The sequence below is a fragment of the Oryctolagus cuniculus genome, chromosome 5 (genome assembly GCF_051225735.1).
Source record: "Oryctolagus cuniculus isolate XC-2025 breed Fujian yellow rabbit chromosome 5, ASM5122573v1, whole genome shotgun sequence".
Lineage (NCBI taxonomy): Eukaryota > Metazoa > Chordata > Mammalia > Lagomorpha > Leporidae > Oryctolagus > Oryctolagus cuniculus.
In genome coordinates, this window is record NC_142871.1 from 18,177,648 (window position 1) to 18,200,767 (window position 23,120).

Genomic DNA, 23,120 nt, shown 5'->3' on the forward strand with positions numbered 1-23,120 from the left:
GCTCTGTCCAGCAGTGGTAGGCCTTCTGGAACTGGAAGCCGAGAAGGAGACCACTCTGTTGGGACTGACCAGGTGGCCAGCTGTGGAGGATGGGAGGAGAGTACAGGAAAGAGTGGGGGATGGAGAGGTGTCTTGAGATGACTGAAAATTCTGAGCCCTGAGTTGGAGACCTGGCTCCTCCCTGCCGATCCTGTGGGAACCTGAATGCCTGCTCACCTTCCAGCTTTGGTTGTTGTAGGTGGGCTTGGCTTGTGAGTTATAGAGGTGGCACCTGCACACATAGATTTGTCATAGGAGCCTGCTTTGGTCACGTGGCTTCCTGGAGGGTTGGGGTCCAGTTGTGAAGATTAAGTGAAGAGCAGTGGTGACGTGGGAACTGGAGATGTTCAGATCCCAGAGGAGCTAAGAGCATAGGACCAGCGCCTTTCTGTCTCCACCAGAGAGTCGGCCTGGAATCCAGTGTCTCTGGGAACAGTGTGGAAATCAGCCCCTTTGCTGATGGAGAATATCAGCGCTGTCAGGCAGAGTGCTGTTCTTCCCTCTGCAGCTGCACCTGCTCCCCCTGGCCTTTCCCTTGTCTCCACCAAGTACAGAGTAAAGAGCTGACCTTCCTGCTGGAGGCTCATCCCTCCTCACGTGCCTGACCAGTCTTCCCCAGGGACCTTGACTTCCCACATTGCATCTTCTGTGTGTTATAAATATATTTAATAAATGCTATTTAGGTAATTCTTTGGCAGTGTTGGAAAAATATTTTTAGAACTACAAAGCTGACCACATGCAAATTCCATGTAAAGAACCAAATATGTCTTTAAAATTTTCATACCTAGGAAAATTTGAAGAAAATGAACTTACTACTATTAATATGAATATCCATTAAAGAGATTATAAAGGAAAAGAATAGATGATATTCATGTTTATAGAAACCTTAAAGAAAAGGAATTGCAAGCAAGGGTATGGGAAAACATGAGATACAATTATTTAATGTTAATAGAAAGAGATTATGAGTCAGAAAGTAAAATTAAATGGGTGAAGAACATGTGCAAAACGGTTCCCAGAAGTTGATAAACATGGAAAAATGCTCGGTATTAGAAGTAATAAAAGAAATGCAAATAATGCCAGCTAATGCTTATTAAATTGGCAAAAATAAAAAATTACTCAAATTGGAATGCCTGTGGAAATCTTTATATTATTGATTTAGTTCAACTTTATTTGAAAGGCAGAGAGAGAGAGAGAGAGAGAGATCTTCCACCCCCTGGTTTACTTCCCAAATGCCTGAAACAACCAGGGCTGGACCAGGCAGAAACCGGGATCTGGGAACTCCCTCCAACTGGGTCTCCCTGTGGATAGCGGAGACGGAAGCACTTGAGCCGATGCACTTTACTAGGAAGCTGGATTGGAAAGGGAGCAGTCAGGGCTTAAAGCAGGCAGCCTGATAAGGGGTACAGGCATCCCAAGTGACATCTTAAGCCACGGTGCCAAATGGCTACTCTTACATGACCACTTATGGTGTAAATAAGCACCAACCTCGTGGAAATCAAGTGAGAGATATCTAGCAGAGAACATTAAAACATGAGTGGTAGTCATTCATTCTTCTGAACATTTTTTAAGGAAAGTAAACCATGCTAAAGAGTAAGTATGGGGCCGGCATTGTGGCATAGCAGGTAAAGCAACACTGGCATTCCGTATGGGCACCAGTTTGTGTCAAAGCTGCTGTTCTTCCAATCCAGCTCCCTGCTAATGGTCTAGGAAAGGCAGTGAAAGATGGCCCAAGTGTTTGGACTCCTGCCACCCACATGGGAGACATGAAAGAGGTTCTTGGCTTCAGCTTGGCCTAGCTCTGGCTGTTGCAACCATCTGGGGAGTGAACCAGCAGATGGAGGATCTCTGTTTCTCCGTCTCCCTTTGTGACTCTGACTTTCAAATAAATAAATACATCTTTTAAAAAATGAGCAGAAAAGTATTTGTTATGGCATTATTTATAATGGTGGGAAAAACGCAACAAACAAATATCCAGTAGTATGGGTTAGGAAATTAAGGTTACAGATGTGAAGTTTAATCATGTGGGCACTGCTAGATATATGAATTAATATCAATAAATAAAATAATATATCAAAAGTTAATGGATTAAACTCACTTTCTTGTAACTTGAATTACACACCTAGGTTGCCTCAAGCTGTACTCGAAAGCTCAGGGCCTATGAGTGAGAAATATCTGGGCTGAGACATTTATCACTTGTGTGATCTTAGCCAACTAACCTGGGTCCTCTGCACAGAGTTTCCTCGGCAGTATTACACAGATGAAAATGGCTGCCTTAGGGATTTGTGAAATGAAGCGATGCCTGTGGAGCACTTGTCACGGTGCCTGGACAAGCAGTCACCCAAAACTGGCCCCTGTTAGCCTTGTCATTAGCGTCATGCAGAGATAGGCCAGAACAGTACATACATAAAATCATCATCACATTGGAGTTGTGGATACTTTGGTTTGTTTGTTTGTTTGTTTGTTTGTTTTTGACAGGCAGAGTTAGACACTGAGAGAGAGAGACAGAGAGAAAGATCTTCCTTCCGTTGGTTCACCCCCCAAATGGCCACTACGGCCGGCGTGCAGCGCCCATCCGAAGCCAGGAGCCAGGTGCTTCTCCTGGTCTCCCATGGGGTGCAGGGCCCAAGCACCTGGGCCATCCTCCACTCCCCTCCCGGGCCACAGCAGAGAGCTGGCCTAGAAGAGGGGCAACCGGGACAGAATCCGGCACCCCGACCGGGACTAGAACCTGGGGTGCCGGCACCGCAGGTAGAGGATTAGCCTAGTGAGCTGCGGCGCCGGCCAATACTTTGTTTTTAATAACATGTGTTGTAATAACACCACATACACACACACACACACACACACACACGATGGCTGCTTGCACATATGTGAGTGTGCCTCCCCCTTCTGTGTGGCCGCACTTCCGTACCCCACGTCATGTCTGCAGCACACATGATGCCAGAACATCCTCCTTGCCACGAAGGCTGTGTTCACAGCAACGTGCAGTGCAGGAAGGTCACTAACACTGCTCTTCCTCTCTGTATGACCTGCCGCCTTCCTATGTGCCATCTGAGTTGGTGTGCGTCTCACGTCACCTCTGTAGGTCTTACCAGGTGTGGTTAGTTTTCAGAAGAAATCAACATTTCCATACTATTTCATGTGGGCCTGTTACATTTTTATGATGAAAACCAGAATTTACGTCTATCTTGTTCTTCTTTAGCAAGGCAAACATTTTTTTCACTGGTAGCACACTCCTTCCCTCTTCCTGTTGTCAATTGTTTATGTTAAGCTCTGTTTCTGGGGAGGTAAGCTCTGGCTTATTTCACAAGACATTTTACAATGTAATTTGCCCACATTTGAACTGAAGAGCAAACATTAGCTCTGTTAGCTCTGTTATTTCAGTCTGTCAATTTAGAGGAGATGAGGATTTCCCTGGGTCCATCAATCATATCTTAAAACTCACCTAAACAAAAGTAAGTGACGAAAATGATTTTTTTTTCCTTTTAGGAGAGACAGAGTTTGTTTTATGTCATATGGGTTATGGCAGCATTTACCTGATTCTTCCATCTTAAATCTTTGAGAGTGAAAATATATCTAAATGTTCATTTCTTTATATCATATAGGCATATTTTCATCCCCTTAAAAATAACATTTTAAAGCAATACTTAATGCAAATAGCTGCTAACTATTATGCATACCTGCAGAATTTTAGGACAGTTTCCAGAATTATAAAGTGGTCAACTATTGTGTGGAGACCATGAACCTTTCAGAACCAAAGGAAATGTGGACACTCCATAAAAGGCCTGTGGGTAACGCAGATGCCTCGTCTCCCCTTACCTGGGAGAAGCAGAACAAAGACATCCGCTGCTGGATCTGTAGAGGTGGAAACAGGCAGAACAAGTTGCTGCTTAGGCAGGATTATTTTTTTTCTTGGTTTATGTAAAAGGGTTTCACTCCTTTTTAAATGACTGTGAAAATGGGATTTGTCTCATAAAAACATGTACCCCCTTGGCAACAGCACTTAATAAGCAATTGTGTTCATTCCCTACAATTATAAATTACTTACACCTTTATTCACAGAAAGCTTTTGTTATCATAACTAGTTTTTTTTAATTTTTTTTAAGACAGAGTTATATATAGAGAGGGAGATATATAGAGAGATCGATCTTCCATCCACTGATTCACTCCTGGTATGGCCGCAACAGCCAGTCTGAATCCAGGAGCCAGGAGCTTCTTCTGGGTCTCCCACATAGGTGGCAGGGGCCCAGGTACTTGGACCATCTTCTGCTGCTTTCTCAGGTACATTAGCTGGAAACTGGATTGGAAGTGGATCAACCAGGACACAAACATCCATACGGCATGCCGGCATTGCAGGCCGCGGCTTTACCCACTATGCCACAGCACCAGTCCCCATAATTAGCTTTTGAAAGCTCTAAACCTCCAATGAAAAATTTGATTCCAAAGAATTTCTGTGTGGGCTTTATTTTGTATGGATCCAAGTTTGCCTTAACTTTCCAAGTTTAATCTGTGTCCTGTCCATTGAACTTTTTATAATCACTTTTATTTTTAAAAGTTGAGGATAAGAAAAAAGGAAAATCTATATTACAGATGAATTTGGTTTTAATTAGTTTATTTTCAAGAACTAAAAAAATTATCTAATAGAGGGGCAGGCGTTATGGCACAGTGGGTTAAGCTGCAGTTTGGAATATTCACATCCTGTATTGGAGTGGGTGGTTTGAGTCCCAACTACTCCATTCTTCTGATCCAGCTTCCTGTTAATGCACCTGGAAGGCAGAGCATGAAAGTCCAGATACTTGGGTTCCTGCTACCCACTCAGAGACCCAGATAGTGTTTCGGACTCCTAGCTTCAGCCTGGCCCAGCCCCAGCTATTGTCGGTATTGGGAAGTGAACCAGATCTCTCTCTTTCTCTCTCTCTTTCTGTCACTCTGCTTTTCAAATAAATAACTAAATCTTAAATATATATTAAATTTAACATTATTTATTTATATAAATTTATTTATATAAATAAATTTAACATGTCATTTGCAGTAATTATATAATATATAATTATATAATATTATATTAATATGTAATGTATATTTAATAAGTACATATAAATATGTATTTATTATGTAAAAGAGTGACAGAGAAACTTGGTTTACTCCCTAAATGGTCGCAACAACTGAGGCTGGATCAGGCCAAAACCAGGAGCCTAGAACTCCATATGTGTGGCGGCTTCTAGTACAGTGTCCTATACCCACAACTTGCAGTACTGCAAACAGAAGACCCTCCACGCTTCCTCTTCTGCATGTATTATAGCTAAATTATCTATCCCTGATATATTACTGTTTCACTGTTATGTAAGAGAACACAATGAATATCCATAGGAAATTAATTTCCAGTTAATATACATCCTCTTTGCAGCTCTTTGCTGGCCCATATCTGTTCAGCAAGCAAGATCCTTTGCTTCAAAAATTACAGAAGACTAGGGAATCATCTCTCATGAATTATACATTTTCTCCCGTAGAAAAGGACGAGCCTCCACAAAGCAAAGCTGGACAGAATGTGGTCTTGCATCTACCCACAGACGAGGTAACTTTGGATGGCCGTGAGAGCACAGATGACCACGCCATTGTCCAGTATGAGTGGACACTGCTGCAAGGGGACCCGGCAGTGGACATGAAGGTAATCCATATTGTCATTGGTGGTAGAAAGTGATACTTCAGGGAAGTGGTCTTCTCCACCCACGTCCCCCAAGTCTCTGTCAGCTGGCAGAAGTTTAAAATGGAGAAAGCATAAAGATTTGATTGTCCAAGAATGGATCGTTCTACAAATTTACTTTTCTACAGAGTAGAATACAGAGTACAGAGTTTGCCTTTGTTCTTGCTGCCTTTTTTTTTTTTTTTTTTTTTTTTACTTCTCCAGAATACAAAGCAACTTCAAGGAAAAGTCATGCTTTGCTTCAATGACCCACTTTCTAAAGGGTTTATTTCTTAGTTCAAGACCCAAGTAGAAAACTGAAAACCTACAAAGGGATATAAAGAGGAAAATAACAGTAGAATGAGTTTATTCTTCCCCTGGTCCAGAACACGAACATCTTACTAGCCCGAGCCCATTCAGTTAAGGAGCGAGGGGGTGGGTGGCAGGTGTTCCCACCCAGTGCCCCTACTCTCCCTCCTCGTCAGCCCCTTGCTGCAGATGGAAGTGAGCCGCTTGTCCAGTGGCTGCCTGTACATGCCCGGGCATCTTAAGTAGGGAGACGAATGGTGTCTTGTATTAATCCTGTCAGATGGCTGTCGAGTTAGGAGCATTTTCACGGTTTGGCAGATAAACATCGTCCAGACTGCTTCAGTTAGAGCAGGTGGAGGAAGAGAAAGAGGTGGGAAAGCACTGACGTGGACTTCATTGGAACTAAAACAAGAGCAGTAATCAGCTGGTCCCTCAACACTAAGTCCACTGGGTTTCTTCCGTGACTGTGTAGCCCTGGAACTGGACTGGACCCTTGATAAGCATCTTACCCAGCCTCATGCGGGCGTCCCTTCCAAAGGCCATCCAGGACAAAAGTTCACTGTCTCACATATGTCCTATGACATTGTCAGTCAGCCCCAAGTATTAGGGAAAGGGGATGTGCCTCTCTTCATTCGTATGCATTGGTGCCAGGTCTTCCCTTTGGAAAAACGCAGAACATATCTTCTTTTTGTTCCATATAAAAGTCCTCCAAGTCTTTGTACGGAATAAACATCACCACTTGGTCTGATCCTCTCAGAACTCAACACCCCCAGTTCTTTCAGCTGTTCCTCACATGGATTGATTTTCAGGCCATCTGCCATCCAGCCCCTGGCTTTTCTCAGATTAATCTACACCCTCCTTAAAATCCCCAAACCCTGAAGGAACCCCACGTGAAACCTTGGCTGTTTCTCAGGCAGCTGTTACCACTGGAGATCCAGACCTCGTCTTGGCTTGTTTATGAGGCATAATTCCCATGAACTATGTTGCATCACACAAAGGGTTATGTGGAGTATTCCATTAGCAAGATCACCCCTACCTGCGTCATGTTTCACAGGAAGTGCTGTCATAGCAGCTCCCCCTGTCCTGTGTTTGTGTAGTTGACTGTTGAACCTGGGGGCAGGAACTCTTCTCTAACCTTCTTAAATCTCAGCTTTCTGGTTTTCATCTACAACATCTTGAACTTTGAGTGTCACCTGTCATATTTATTATCCTTTGTGTCAGCTACAAAATTGACGACTTGGAACTTTGAGAATTAAGGTTGTTCAGGAAAGGTGTTAGGCCGAGTCACTAGTGGATCATCCCCCTGGAGAACCTGGGGTGGACGCTGTTAACTGGCACTTTGGGCACTTAACTGTTCAAATTTGCTTCTGTCATCACTTAGCTTTTCACACTAGCTACTAAAAACTTTATTGGCAATGAATTACATTTATGACTGATGAATAAAAATAATGACAATGATTCAGTATTTAACTTATTAAAGACACTTATAAAGGACTGACAAAACTTGGTAATTCTCGTAGGCTTTTTGGACTGACTGCTGTGCCATCAAGAGCAAACTCTAGACCACTTCCTTAGCCAGATGATGGCACATAGACCCTGAGCTTACAAAGCCATCATGTAAATGACAAAGCCTACAGTGGGAGAGCCATCTGCCACCAAACTGTGACTCTCATATAACAGCATACATTCATTAACACCGCCAAAGTAAACCCACATCCTACTATGATGTCATCACAATCCTAGCACCATAGATTGAGCACTTTGGTGGCAGATGTTTCCCCTTCTGCAGGCTTTGTCACTCTTAGGTGGTGGCTTGAAAATTTTAGAGTCTATCTGCCATCACTTCCTAATGTTATACAGAGAGATTTGGAATTCACAGACCAGCAGATTGATTTACAGTCATCTGATGTTGAGAATTTTGTAACTGAACCATTGACTTAGTCCATTCAGGCTGCTGCAGCAAAATACCATAACTGAGTAGCTTATAAATAGAAATATATTTCTTTTTTTTTTTTTGACAGGCAGAGTTAGACAGTGACAGAGACAGAGAGAAAGGTCTTCCTTCCGTTGGTTCACCCCCAAAATGGCTATCACAGCTGGCGCGCTGCACCAATCCAAAGCCAGGAGCCAGATGCTTCCTCCTGGTCTCCCATGCAGGTGCAGGGCCCAAGCACTTGGGCCATCCTCCACTGCCTTCCCAGGCCACAGCAGAGAGCTGGACTGGAAGAGGAGCAACCGGGACAGAATCTGGCGCCCCAACCGGGACTAGAACCCAGGGTGCCAGTGCCGCAGGCAGAGGATTAGCCAAGTGAGCCACAGCACCAGCCAACAGAAGCATATTTCTGACAGCTCTGCATTCTAGGAAGTCCAAAATCAAGGTGTTATATAGCACCTTGAGAGATGTCTTTTTGCCACATCCTCACATGATAGCAGGGGCAAAGGAGCTCTCTGTTGCTTCTTTTATAAGGGCGCAAGTCCCATTTTTGATAGCAGCATGAGCTATTCACCTCCCTGAGCCCTGCCTCCAAACACCATCACACCGAGATTAAGTCCCAGCATGTGAATTTGGGGCCACACAAACCTTCACTCTACATTAATAATTCTAGAATATCGTATGTAATGGAAGTCTGCTAAAGATGGATGTTTCTTACACCAATAACTTCATTATTAAATCAAAACCAGTCGCTCATTGGATTATCCAATACATAGTTTCTAAAAATAGGTAAGTGGGGCCTGCATTGTTGCATAGCAAATTAAGCCACTGCCAGCCAGCATCCCATGTTGGAATGCTGGATTCAAGTCCCAGCTGCTCTTCTTCTGATCTAGCTTCCTGCAGATGCACGTGGGAAGGCAGCAGCAGGTGTCCAGCTACTTGTACCCCCAACCCATGTAGGAGACCAAGATGGAGCTCTTGGCTCCTGGCTTCGGCCTGGCCCACACCTGGCTGTTGCAACCATTTGGGGAGTGAACCAAGGGAAGAAATTGTGTGTGTGTGTGTGTGTGTGTGTGAGAGAGAGAGAGAGAGAGAGAGAGAGAGAGAGAATGTCTACCCTTACCTTCCAAATAAATAAGTCTTAAAAAATAAAAACAGTTATTTGGTAACTAAATTGTACAGTAATAAAAGTATTGTGTATATAACTGTGTGTGTGTTGAAGCCCAAACATGTATTCCTAGCCACTGAATCCTTAGCTAGGATGGAACTGAGTTAGAAACTCAGGTTGAGTCACACACTGACCTGGTGCGAGGCCAACCAACAAAGGCCATGCTGCTGCCGAGGTGGAGTTCCCAGCAGAGATAGAAAACCCTGGATTTTTTTTTTTAAGATTTATTTATTTATTTCAAAGTCAGAGTTACATACATTGAGAGAGAGGGAGAAAGAGAGATCTTCCATCTGCTGGTTCACTCCCTAGATGGCCACGACAGCTGGGGAAGGGCCAAGCTGAAGCCAGGAGCCAGGAACTTCTGCTGTTGCATGTGGGTGCAGGGCTCAAAAACCTCAGCCATCTTCCACTGCTTTTCCCAGGCGCATTAGCAGGGAGCTGGATCAGAAGTAGAGTACTGGGCCATGAACCAGTGCCCATATGGGATGCTGGCATCACAGGCAGAGTGGACAGTGAGAGAGAGAGAAAAAGGTCTTCCTTTACCGTTGGTTCACCCTCCAATGGCTGCCGTGGCTGGGGCGCTGCAGCCAGCGCACCGGGCCAATCCGAAGGCTCTGTCCTTCCAGCCCCAGCATGGGGAGGGGCTTTCTGGTGCACACCAGCCCTGACACCCTTCCCAGGGAGCATCAGCCTAAGCCCTGGGTGATGGCAGTGCCTTTGTGGTCTCTTTTTGAATCTCTGTTGACTGCATCTCCACCTCATTCCGATGGCCACCCTGAGAGCCCAGCCATGACTCAGCATCCCTCTGCCACTCACATCTTACAAATCCCCTGCGTGAGTCAGTCCTCCCACCTCCCCTCTCCGCTTACCTGCCTGTGTGCGTGAACCCTGGAGCCTCAGGCTGTCTGTGGTCTCCGGGCTCCTTGTCTGTGTTCAAGCAGGCCAGTGGGGACAGAGAGTCTCTCCCGCAGCACCCCACTGAAGGCCGCTGGGCCTCGCACTGACACATTCCAGTTTGTTCATGTTCCCTGAGTTCTTGAGTCCTGAGAGAGTGAAGTTCCCGCCTGGTTCTGAGCCAGAGTCAGGGGGATGGGAGCCTGCCATTGTCCAAGGCCTCCTCTGCTTAGGCAGCCTGTGCTCTACCTGTCATCTGTTCACCTTGTTCTGCCTGGTGCGGGTGCCCCTTTGGCCACAGGGAGAGCCCATGGGTGACTCTCCCCTCCCTGTAGATGGGGGTGGGAGGAGAAAGTTTGCAGAAGAAAGGGGACACCAAGCCCTAATTTCACTCATTGCCCGGCCACTGCGGTGACCCAGGCAAGAAGAGGCTGGGTGGGCTCAGGCCAGAATGGCAGCATGAGTGTGGGGACCAGCGGGCAAAGTCCGGGTGTGTTTTTAAGGTTAGCCACAAAATTTCCTGATGGACTGCACATGAGCTAGGAAAGAAGCAGGGAGGGGACCATATAGATGCTGACATCCTGATTTCGGGCATGTTCCTCTGGAGCTCTGGTCTTCTCTGATGGTTCTTTATCTTTTTTTTTTTTTCATTTTTTTAAATTTATTTGACAGGAAGAGTTATAGACAGAGAGAGAGAGACAGAGACAGAGAGAAAGGTCTTCCTTCCGTTGGTTCACTCCCCAAATGGCTGCTACGGCCGGAGCTACGCCGATCTGAAGCCAAGAGCCAGGTGCCTCTTGCTGGTCTCCCATGCAGGTGCAGGGGCCCAAGCACTTGGGCCACCCTCCACTGCCCTCCCGGGCCACAGCAGAGAGCTGGACTGGAAGAGGAGCTATGGGGACTAGAACCTGGTGCCCATATGGGATGCTGGTGCTGCAGGTGGAGGATTAACCAAGTGAGCCACGGCGCCGCCCCCCCCCCCTTTCTTTCTCTGATGGTTCTTAGACTGACTGCCACCATCACAGCAGTGTGGTCTTGTTCCTGGGATCAGCTGCTCACCCCAGGCTTCTTTGAAGCTACTATCCTCAGCGTGCTCTCTTTCTCTCTGCTGCCCTCTTTGCATTTTAGTGCTCAGTAAGTGACCGCTGTTTGAGATCCTCCCAGTGTCATTGGAGGCCTGAAGGTCAGGTGACAGCGTGGCAGTGAGCACTGCTTCACGTCTCTTTGAAACAAACAGCAAAGGGCAGGCCTTCTCTGCCAGCTCTCCAGCTCAAAGCGCTTCTAAGGAAAGTGGTGGACAGCTTGTTGACCGGCCTAGACATTTGACAGTGGGAAGTCTCAGTTCTGTCGCTGGCCCTGAGAGAAAGCCACTCTACCGAGCTTCTCACAAATCATCTCACTGATTCTGACAAGTCTGGTGCAGGGTGGGCATTCAGCACGGCAGTTAAAGTGCTGATTGGGATGCCTACACCCCACATCAGTGTACCTGGGCTTGCTCCCCAGTCCCCGTTCCTGTCTCCAGCTTCCGGCCAACTCAGACGGGGCGGGGCGGGGGGGGGGGGAGCAGCATGCATGGCCCCAGAGATTGAGTTCCCAGCTCTCAGCTTTGCTTCCCTGCCCCATCCCAGTCCATTCTGGACATGTGGGGGGGTGGGGGGGGGGTGAATCAACAGATGGGATCTCTTTTTCTTGTCCTTCCTTCAAATAAGTTTAAAAAGTGTTGAAGAGATGGGTGCTATTACTCTACTTCACAGGTAAAGAAACCCAGGAGGTTAATGCACAGCCACATGCCAGCCTGGCGTGGCGTTCAAACCCAGCTGTTGGGTGACAGACTCTGCAAACCACCTGGGCGAGCGTATGGAGTGCAGGATCCCAGTGCCACTCCCCAGGCCCCGACTCAAGTACAGCCACCACTGTGTCTCACTGCATTGTCTCTAAATGTGTAAAGCATTCTTCTCGTGTGTAGGTGCAGGAATCCAAATTCCAGGGCTTCACAGATGAAAGCGTTTGATGGTTACAATTGGGCAATTTTCTGCGATTTCAGAAGTCCATGGAGGTGTCTGTGGAACAGAATGTGTGATGGCCGGTGTTCATTTGCAGAGGACAATATCCAGGCTAGTTCATCTAAGCAGAAAGGGATTTTTTTTTTGAATAGGGTATTAAGGAGAGCTGAAGAAGCAGTCTTTCCCCGCCCCCCCCAAAGAAACCTTTTATTTAAGAAATACAAACTCCATACATTTCAAAAGTACAACTTTAGGTATATGGTGATTCTTCCCACAATACCTGCCCTCCCACCCCCACTCCCACCCCTCCTCCTCCCTCCCATTCCCAGTCCCATTCTCCACTAAGATCCATTTTCAATTAACTTTATACACAGAAGACCAGCTCTATACTAAGAGTTCAACAATTTGCACAAATGAAAAAAGCAAAAAACTGTTCCTCAATAGTTGAGACAAGAGCTGTTCAGTTATTGCATCTCGAAGTTAATTTCACTTATTTATTTTTTAGAAACTTAATGAACTTTAAAGAAGCACCCAAGAATGATACATCTTTTGTGAGCACTTAGATGTAACTATAACTTATGAGACATGAGAATATCCTCCACTTAATATATTAAAAGAAAGTAAGTCCTTGAGAATGAGTTTACCATTAAGGAAGCACCTAAGAAAACAAGCAATAGAGTTGGACATTTAAGCATAACTAAAACGTATGAGACATAAGAATATCCTGCACTTCATACACTAAAACAATAAATCTTTGAGGAGAAGTTTTACTGTTAACTCTCGTAATACAACTCTTTGAGGACAGAGGTCCTGCATGGGAAGTTAGTGCACAGTGACTCCTGTTGTTAACAATTAACATTCTTATGTATGATGTCAGTGATCACCCAAGGCATGAGCTGCCTAGGCTATGGAACCCTTTTGAATCCACATACTCTGTCAGTATTTAGATAGGGCCATAAGTAGAGTGGAAGTTGTCTCCTCCCTTCAGAGAAAAGTACCTCCTTCTTTGATGGCCACTTCTTTCCTTTGGGGTCTCACCCACCAAGGTCCAAGAAGCAGTCTTTAGGCTGAATGTGCAAGAATGACTTCCAAGGTCACTGCACAGAGCTGGGCCTTGGGCCAGGTGTGCTGCCTTGGAATGGTGTGAGGACAGCAGGGGATGAGGATGGGGCCCTGAGTCAGGGAATGAGCAGCAGCGAGAACCATGGAGGCAAAGGCAAGGAGTGGCTGGGGGTGGGGGAGGGGAACAGAGCTATAGATATGGAACCTGCAAAAGCAGGCGGATTCAGAGACAGAGGTGACCAACATTGTTAGGCATAATGAGAGGGCCAGTTCAAAAACAAGCTTTCCAGGACAGGTCTTGTTGGCCCTGACCATCAGGTGACTCTTGCTGGGTCCAGGAGTGAGTTTGGCCAGCACAGTTTCAGAGGAATGGTGGGTGTGGGTCTGCTGCAGTCTCACTGGGAAATGAGTCCGCGGAAGCCGCCAAGGCAGCCCTCTGAGGACCTCGGCTGAGAAGGGAGGGAAGAGGGCTGGGGCTAGAGAGAACTGGGGGCTTGCGATGTCACTTGTTGTCTTGTTTATTTTTAAGAAATTTGAGCATGGCAATAATAGCAAAACCATCTGAAACACAAATTAATCGATGGGTCGGGGTTCTAAGTCACAGAAGGAAAGTAAAGGCCTAGAAAGGGGGATTGGCCTGGAGCACAGAGGGGAAGATGGTCCCTACTGCTGTTGGACGGGAGGTGACACTGGGTGCAGGAACGTTCCTGGGGGTGCGGAGTGAGGGAGGAGGGAGCCATCACTGTGGTTCTGATTTTCTCCTGAAAGTAGACGAAGCCAGCAGCTGAGAAGGAAGGGGCTCGAAGGTGAGTGTGGGGCTTGGAGAGGGAGGTACGGACTGGGGCCAGCAGCTACTAAGGACAAGTGAAGGGGCTGTCAGTCAAGGTTATTGGCAGCTCAGATAAACTGGGGCCAACCTGCCAAAGTAGGTTGTGATGTAGCAGCCCTCAGCAGCCTTGGACCCAAAGTGGAGACACTGCTTGTTTGTGACACTGCCCCAAGGAGGGACTGATTTCCAGTTCTGGAGCATGAGGGGCGCTGTGCTCGGATGTCCTCACTTAACATGTGTCCTCTTGTGTGTCAGGTGCCTCAGTCAGGAACCCTGAAGCTGGCCCACCTTCAGGAAGGAACATACACCTTCCAGCTGACTGTGACCGACACTGCCGGTCAGAGAGCCTCCGACAACGTGTCAGTCACGGTGCTTCCCATGGCCCACTCCACAGAAGGTAAGAAGGACATTCTTCTGGCACATTTACTGCGACCAAGCTATTCATGGGAGGATGATGTTCACCTGGCGTTCCACGGGCTCTTCCATTTTAGTATTGGTTGTCGAGTGAGGACGTTTTACTAAAAATATAACAAAAATAGGTTCCATTATATTTGGAGATAAGTTAGGGCTAGGTTAAGGTGGAGGGGACACTCCCAAGGGAAGAGAACAGACCTTGGGGGGCTGCTGGACCCTAGAGACACTCCATCTTTTCTTGACCTGCTTCTGTGAAAGACAATTTCTGGCTTTTCCAGGAGAGGGTTTTGTTTAAAGGTGGATGTTCTGTTTGATATGTAGGTGCAAAGAGTGCAGCTAAAACAGCGCAGCTCATAGGAAATAGTAGAGTGGCGAGGGAGAGCCTGGGAGGGGAGGCATTGGTAAAGTTCCAGTTAGATGGCCGGAAGAAGTTGTAGTGATCTATTGCACATGTGGTGACGCTGATTAATAATAATAATTTACCTGGATACGCAGGGAGTTCCAAATGCATACAGGAAAATGGCATTAAAACATAAGTTTATTTTGGTGCAAAAACTTTTATGTCCATGCATAGTTTTTTTGTTTTTTTTTTTTTTTTTTGACAGGCAGAGTGGACAGTGAGAGAGAGAGACAGAGAGAGAAAGGTCTCCCTTTGCCGTTGGTTCACCCTCCAATGGCCACCGCGGCCGGCGCACCACGCTGATCCAATGGCAGGAGCCAGGTGCTTTTCCTGGTCTCCCATGGGGTGCAGGGCCCAAGCACTTGGGCCATCCTCCACTGCACTCCCAGGCCATAGCAGAGAGCTGGCCTGGAAGAGGGGCAACCGGGACAGAATCCAGCGCCCCAACCGGGACTAGAACCTAGTGTGCTGGCGCCGCAAGGCGGAGGATTAGCCTATTGAGCCACGGCGCCAGCTCCATGCATAGTTTTTTCATTATACATGTTTTCTATGAACTTTCTGAAGACCTCTTGTATAATTATTACTTGTCCATTAAAAATAAAATATAAAAACGGGGAAGGGCATATTGAATCAAGACTTGAATTGCTGGTAAAATGAATCATTTCAGAATTTTTATGAAAGAAAGAATGCACCTAAGAGTAAAGTTAAATCAGACTATGCAAAGTATACATAGCAACTTAAAAGCACTGTTTATAGATTTTTCATGCACAATTTTCACAGATGCATACATACACTAATAATATATGATAGTTCTCCCATTCTGCTGTGCAATGTCAAATTCATTTCATTCACCTGCGTTTCTTACTTTCCCAAACATCTGCATCTTTCCCGAGCATCTGCACTTCTCAAATGAGCTCAAGTTAACAAAAACACCCATCATATGGCACTTGGGAGCACTGGAGATACAGGGATATTGCAAAGGGACCTTCCGCACACATGCAGTTCACCCCTGGAGAAGTGCTGAGATTCTGGACATTGAAGATACTGGTTTTTTTTTTTGTGCAGGAACTGTGCTAGCCCCAGGGACACGACAGTACACGCAGTAAATGCAGTCCCTTCCTGTAGCTTGTCGTCTCTTGAAACTACTGTCTCTAGCCATAGCTGTAGCAGACTTACAGTGGATCTCTGGCATTCATGTGTGAGTGGTAATAAGCCAGCAGTTTGAAGAATAAGGGTCCGAGAATTAGAATATGATTGTGACTTACTTGCCACCATAGTGGATCACTTCCATCAAAGACAGGTCAAAGCCAGCCAGTAACTCAGCTCCCTGGGCATATTAGAAATGAAGTTTTATCAGGAGTTGGAGATTTTAGAACCCTAAAGACTTGGCAATCTTGATAGTTTGCATAAGCAGCATTAAAATTTTTCTTGGCCGACTCCTGTTCAGCCAAGGTTTAAGCTTACCATGAAGACGGAGGAGCAACTGCGCATGAACTGGCCATACCCAAACTCATGCCCTTTCTAGCTCTGTGAGGGCTTTGGTGATGGTCAGTAAGTGAGGTGTGTCCCGTCCAGCCCGGATTTGAGTGGTCTTGCAGACGTAGTGAGCTGCACAGGAGAGCCAGCCCGTTGCTCAGGGCCTTGTGCACCAGGATCTCTGGAAGCACGGCCTTGGCTTCCCTGTGTAGAACTGAGGGCCTGGAGGGCTCCTCCCTGAGGGGGAGGGCTTGCCTGGGCCAGGGCTGAGTCAGGTGCTGCTGGGAGAAGCCAGATAGCCTGTCGTCCCTGCAGAAATTAGAAGGGGTTTATTGCTTTCGTGCAACCTGTGCCGACCAGAGCAGCTGGCCAACGCCTCACCAGCCACCTGGTTGCCCTGGGTTGTCTACCGGGGCCAGCTGCACAGGGTCCAGGGGGACTTCTGCCCTTCTTCAGAATGATAAGAAAATGGATTTGAAGCAGCAGAAAGTGATGTGAACCACTTCTGATGACTGACAGGCCACTTGGAGATAGATCTTCTGTATGTGACTTTATATAAAAAATTAAGAATAAGTGTAGTGCGAATTGCTGTCTGAGATCACTTACTGGTATTATTGGAAGGACATACTATGAATTACAGTTAATAAAATGTCACACAGAGACCTTGAAAAGCAGAGAAAGAAGAGAGGTGTTTCTGTCCCCTCTGCTGGATTTATTGATCCTGTGATTAATGACTCTGTTGTTATGGTAACCAGGGTAGCATCTACTGGAGTAAACAGACCAGCAGGTACCCCTGATTGTGTGATAATAACTCTTTGAATTTTGAATGTATTGACAGTTTGAACATCTTTGCATGTCGAGAAAAAAATAACCAATTCCGATAGCCAATATGCACTTCCAATGTGAGCAGGGTCATGCTGTCCAGATACCTAGGAGATGTCCTAGATGGTGTTAGGGTGGGAGAGAAGACTCCAGAACTTATATTCTTAATAATTTTTAATTATCTCCTTAAAGTTTTAGTATATATTATACGTTATACATTAGCATATATTATAAGGTGTACAACATGTCAGTATAGTAGTAAATGCTTATTATTTGTAAGTAAATTAGAGATGTGTGTTCAGCAGTATTTTATTGATCAGGATATGTGGTCAAAATGTTTGGAGACCAGTCATTCAGAAATAAATCAATAGATTATAAATATCTATCTCTCCCTAGAACTACCCAGAAAGAAGGAAAACAGAGATGTTTAGGATGCTTGTGTCGTGAGTTTGAGAACTGGGACGGGTAACTCATCCTGTTCGGTAGGCAGAGTCCTCTGCCACCTTTTCTCCCGACTCCTCCCCAGTGGCCGGAGCTGACTGCACTTCCCAGGCCCAAGTTCTCAGTCCTCGCTGCAGGCTCTTTGCTTCCCAGCCTTCCACAGGAGCTCTGGCTACCCATTCTTTACCCTCTTGCTACTCTTGGGTCAAGATGTATTCCATTTAACCACTTTCAGTGAGATATGTACCAGGGGTTCCATGCACGTATGTGTGCTGTGCTTGGTGATTTGTTGTTGGTGGAGTATCATATACATTGCCACTCTCCCACGTTCCCAAGAGAATCAATGAGCCTTGCTGTTCCTGTAAAACTGTGAGACTCCTTAGAACCTAATTTTAGCTGGAGATCTTTAGTCTGCACTATCAGTGCCAGAAATCCAATACTTACGTAGTGAAGTCTAACAAACGGCTTCGTCCTTTGAAGAAACTATTGCTAGCTCCTGTGAATTGACAGCAGACTGTCATTATTTTGTAAAAATTGATTGGCAGCAGCTAGTAGTATCTGAGGATTCTGTTTGTAACTTACTGCAGTAAGTAAGGATATTATGGGAGTCTGCAAATAGGATCCAGTCCTAAAAAGTCAGTAAAGGGTTTTACTCAGGAAACAAGAATGCAAGACAAAAGCTAGGTTGCCATTCGTGGTTTGTTCACGGTTCCCCATGGGGTGGGGCAGTGTTCGGTGGCCTATCAGGAAGCAGTAAATGGCTAAAGGGAGAGGATCCTGCAGGGGTGAGCGGATGAACGCAGAGTGAGAAAACAGGGGGAGACCACCACTGCCTCTGTTTGCACCCGTCAGGCCAGGTAAGCTCGGAGAATGGCTCTAACACAGGTGAGTTTCTGAGCGTTAAATCAGAGAGGTCAGCCTCTCTAACCTGCCCAGAACATGTTGCTCCAGCTCCAGCTGTTGGGTTTTCTCCATGATCTGCATCTCTTTACCCAAGAGCATCTTCCTGTACACATCATTCATCAGGATGCACTGCACATCTGAACTTTGCCTGGGCTCCTGTGACCTGAGCCTATTTTTGCAACCAGGGTGCCTGGGTGCTTGCTCGCGCTACCACTTCTTCTGTGACGATGGCTGCTGCATCGACATCACTCTGGCTTGTGACGGCGTGCAGCAGTGTCCCGACGGCTCTGATGAAGCCTTCTGTCAGAACTGTGAGTTGGCCGCATCACCTTGGCACTCGAGGAGTGGGAGAAGCTGGAAGGGATGCAGACGGATGCCTGTATTCTCAGAGTGAAATAGGAATTCGGCCTTCTTCCTCTTTCTGGTTTTATATATAATTTTATATGAAAAAGCTATGTCTTATTTTTAAGGATTTATTTACTTGTTTGTTTGATAGGCAGAGTTACAGAGAGGCAGAGACAGAAAGAGAGAGAGGTCTTCCACCCACTGGTTCACTCCCCAGATGGCCGCAGTGTTTGGAGCTGCACCGATCCGAAGCCAGGAGCCAGGAGCTTCTTCCGGGTCTCCCACGTGGGTGCAGAGGCTCAAAGGCTTGGGCCATCTTCTACTGCTTTCCCAGGCTATAGCAGAGAGCTGGATCGGAAGTAGAGCAGCCAGGACTTGAACTGACACCCATATGGGATGCCAGCACAGCAGGTGGTGGCTTTACCCAATGCGCCACAGTGCCAGCCCCAAAGCTATGTCTTTTTTTTTAAAGATTTATTTTACTTATTTGAAAGACAGTGTGACAGAGGGGGAGAGAGAGAGAGAGAGAGAAAGAGAGAGAGAGAGAGAGGGAGAAAGAATCTCCCTTCTGCTGGTCCTGTCTGCCCAGGTGGCTGCAATGGCCCTGTCTGGCCAGGAACTCCCTCCAGGTCTCTCATGTGGGTGCAGGGGTACAAGCACATAGGCCAACTACCACTGCTTTCCCAGGCACAGTAGCAGGGAGCCGGTGCCACCGGGACTCAAACCTGGTGAACCTGGTGTTGCAGGTGGCAGCTTAACCTACTGTGTCACAATGCCATCCCCAAAAGCTATGCCTTAAGTGAGAAATCACTGCGTCTACAGTCTGAGTTGCAAAAGTCCAATTTTTGGTATTACTTGTGTTTTTAAAACTTTTCTTTAACTTTCCAGATTCCTCACATCCTAAAAAAAAATCCTCTATCACATATACCTCTTTTTAAAATAAGTGGCATTGAATTAATATTCTGATAAATATTTTAGGAAGCTTTTGATACAAGGGTTGGCTGAAGTCAGAGTTTGAATCAGTTGTAGAAGTCATACATGTAGATGGGCACCCCAAGGAAGAAGGGAAGCCATTGGCTGGGGGAAGGACAGAGTGAGAATCTTAGGTTATAGTTTTGCCTTTGTCCATTTCTTTTTATGTTTAGCATTTGGAAAGCTAATGGCTGAAAGAAGAGTAGACAGACTACCCTTTTGAAGATAACATAAAATTGTCTGTCTGGGGCTGTGCATGTCTTAAATGGCGTGGGTCATTAATCCGAAATATCCACAATTTCAAGTCAACTGCAAATGTGGTGGCTTTAGTTAAAGTTCAGAAGAGAAATCCAGCCAGTAACTAAGCTCTTCTCAAAACTCAGTGGGCCTAGACCGGAAGATGGTGACCCACGCGGCAACAAGTCCTGCCCAGCCGAGGACGACAGCACTGAGTGAAGACACAGGGGGTGTCTCCTTGTTGGAGAAGTCTCAGGAGGCCACAGCCGCAGACCAGCCAGCTCCCTTGGCAAACCCAGAGAAGAGGAATCACTCAGCCTCTGCAGGGACGGGGAGCCAGGTCGTCCCTGTGATGCCAGGTGAGGAGTCAGGTGTGAAGGCTCCCGAGTGTGGTTCCAAACCAAGTATAGGTCTAAGCCTTCCTTGTAATCTCTTCTTTCTTGTGAAAAGAATAAAAGAATTCAGCCAAAAAGTGGAAAGCAAACAAACAAAAAACAACACTGTAAAAACCGTGCGTATTTATAGGAAAAAGGACCTACTAAATACGGTTATCTCAGTATCCATGGGGAATTGGTTCTGGGACCCTGCACAGATACCACCATCCATGAATGCTCAAGTCCCTTATGTACAATGGTGTAGTTTTTTTTTTTTAATTTATTTATTTACTTAAGAGACAGAGTTACAGAGAGAGAGAGAGAGAGGGAGAGAGAGGGAGAGAGGTCTTCCATCCCTGGTCTACTCCCCAGTTGGCCACAACAGCCAGAACGTGGCCTGTCTGAAGCCAGGAGCCAGGGTCTTCATCCAGGCTCCCATGCCAGTACAGGGGCCCAAGCACTTGAGCCATCTTCTGCTTGCTGCCTTCCTAGGCCACCAGCAGGGAACTGGATCAGAAGTGGAGCAGCCAGGACTTGAACTGGCACCCAAATGGGATGCCAGCACTGCAGGTGGATGCTTAACCTGTGCCCCAGCAGCAGCCCCACAACGGTGTCATTTTTACACAGAGCCTGCACATATCCTCCCATGTACTTCAAGTCCCCTCTAGATTATTATGCTGTCTAATTCAGTGTAAATGCTGTATGCAGGTATTACCCCATGTTGTTTAGGGAATAATGAGAAGAAAAAAATGTGTGTGTTTGGTACAGAATATTGTCGGCCCATGGCTGGTCAAATCCACAGATGTGGAACCCACATTCATGCCTATGCACGCATTCTAGAGGCAACGCCACACTCACACTAAGTACCTTAGCGTTAGGAAGTGTTAACACTTAGCCGATGCAAACTTGTGCCCTGAGTGCTAGATGCTGGTTATTCTGAGCTGACGCAGCAGAACCCCTGGGTGTGCTTGCACACGCTCTTCACCCAAAGCACGTGAATGTAAGAAAATGTCATTCGGATGTGCTGCCTGTGCTCCCAATTCAGTTAGGCCTCCCAGTGCAACGAATTCTATCAGGTTTCTGCTTTCAAATAAGGCTAGTAAGATTGTAACATACGTTCAAGCTGCTAACGGATTACATGGATCCATCATTTTAAGTTTCTTCTCTATGATTATGTGACATGTGAGACGGAAATATAGGATCACATTTCTATAAGCTTTTGGAAGTGCTTTTTCAGTCCTTAAACTCTCCATATATTTACTGAAGTAATTCATCATGGTTTTAATAACTTTTATTATAAAAAATTTGTGTTCATTGTCCAAGATATGGAAGATGCAAAATAATTTTAAAATAATTTCAAATATTACCCCTTATTCAAAACTGCTTTTTAAAAATTCTTGTTAATTGAGAGGTAGACAGGCACAGAGAGCCCCATCTGCTGGTTCATTCTCCAATGCCTGGAAGCTGTGAGCCAGGAACCCAATCCAGGTCTCCCATATGGGTGATGGGGACTGACTATTTAAGCCATTGTCACTGCCTCCCAGGGTCTGCATTAAGAGGAAGCTGGAATTGGGAGCTGAAACCAGGAGCCAACGTAGGCACTTGGATATGGGAATTGGGTGCCCCAATTGGCCAAACACACAACCCCGAAAAGTACTTTTAATATTCTGATGAGTTTCTTTCTAGTCTTTTGATTATGCACTTTGTAGATGTTAATTCCCTCTATACAAATACATCTGTAAAACACTGGATTCTGGGCTGAGCCTTCTTTTCGATGGTTGGGTTAAGTACCCTACAGATGCCTGCTCCTGGTCCATTCCTGGTTCATCCTGCCACCTACTGGGGAAATCACTCACAATGCCTGAGCCTTGTCTTTGTTTTAATTGGTTTTCTCCACCACCCAGGAAGCAGCTGGAGGAGACGAGGTGAATTCAGCAACCTGAGATAGCGACTTGGACAGAGTGTTCCTCTCTGTTCTCTGTGTTCCTGGAGGCTGGCTGGATGGGGTAGAGAGACCCTCACGAGCACGAACGAGTTAGCTGAAGTTAGAATACAGACCAACACGCAGCTCCCCTTAGCTAGGTTCTGGTCTTGGCTCTGCCGTCAGAACCTGGAGTGGGTTGCTTCATACGCCCAGTCCCCCGCATCCTCATCTGTTGATGAGGGGTTCCAGCCAGATGGTCTCTCAGATGTCACGTGGAGTCTGCATCAGGAATGACATCAGACTTCAGTCCGCAGGCCTCACCCGTGCTAAGTATTGCTTATTGATCACAGTGCTGTCCCTGGGGAGTGTGGACTCAGCTGCAGAATCCTTGTGAAGATCACACTCCGGGTTGCTAACAGTGCTTGATGGGAGTCGGCACCCGACCTCCGCAGTATTTGGTTTTTGTCCTTTTTCATGGTAAGCCTTTGGCTTTGGCTGTGATTGTAAACAGATCAGTCGTCCAGTCATTCTTGATAATATATTAGAATTTTTCCCAATTATTTTTAAAAGATTTATTAATTGATTTGAAAGTCAGAGTTACACAGAGAGAAGGAGAGGCAGAGAGAAAGAGAAAGAGAGAGAGGTCTTCCATCTGCTGGTTCACTCCCCAGTTGCCACAACAGCTGGAGCTGTGCCAATCCGAAGGCAGGAGCCAGGAGTTTCTTCCGTGTCTCCCACATAGGTGTAGGGGCCCAAGGATTTGGGCCATCTTCTACTGCTTTCCCAGGCCACAGCAGAGAGCTGGATCAGAAGTGGAGCAGCCGGGACTCGAACCAGCAACCATACAGGATGCCAGCACTGCAGGCGGCAGCTTTACCCAATATGCCACAGC

The 23,120-nt window shown here is 46.3% G+C and overlaps 1 protein-coding gene across 5 annotated transcripts in view; it reads left to right on the forward strand.

Annotated features, from left to right (window-relative positions):
- The window catches only part of LRP11 (LDL receptor related protein 11), a 45,939-nt gene that overhangs the window by 2,021 nt on the left and 20,798 nt on the right, over window positions 1-23,120 (forward strand). For 2 of the 5 annotated variants that reach the window (XM_051836829.3, XM_008249900.5), the window contains exons 2-5: window positions 5,550-5,707; window positions 14,176-14,317; window positions 18,562-18,687; window positions 20,077-20,289. In XM_051836829.3, the coding sequence (XP_051692789.1) occupies window positions 5,550-5,707; window positions 14,176-14,317; window positions 18,562-18,687; window positions 20,077-20,289 (639 nt within the window). The remainder of the gene's footprint in view (window positions 1-5,549; window positions 5,708-14,175; window positions 14,318-18,561; window positions 18,688-20,076; window positions 20,290-23,120) is intronic. The other 3 variants (XM_089333628.1, XM_051836831.3, XM_051836832.3) reach the window with 2 other exon arrangements.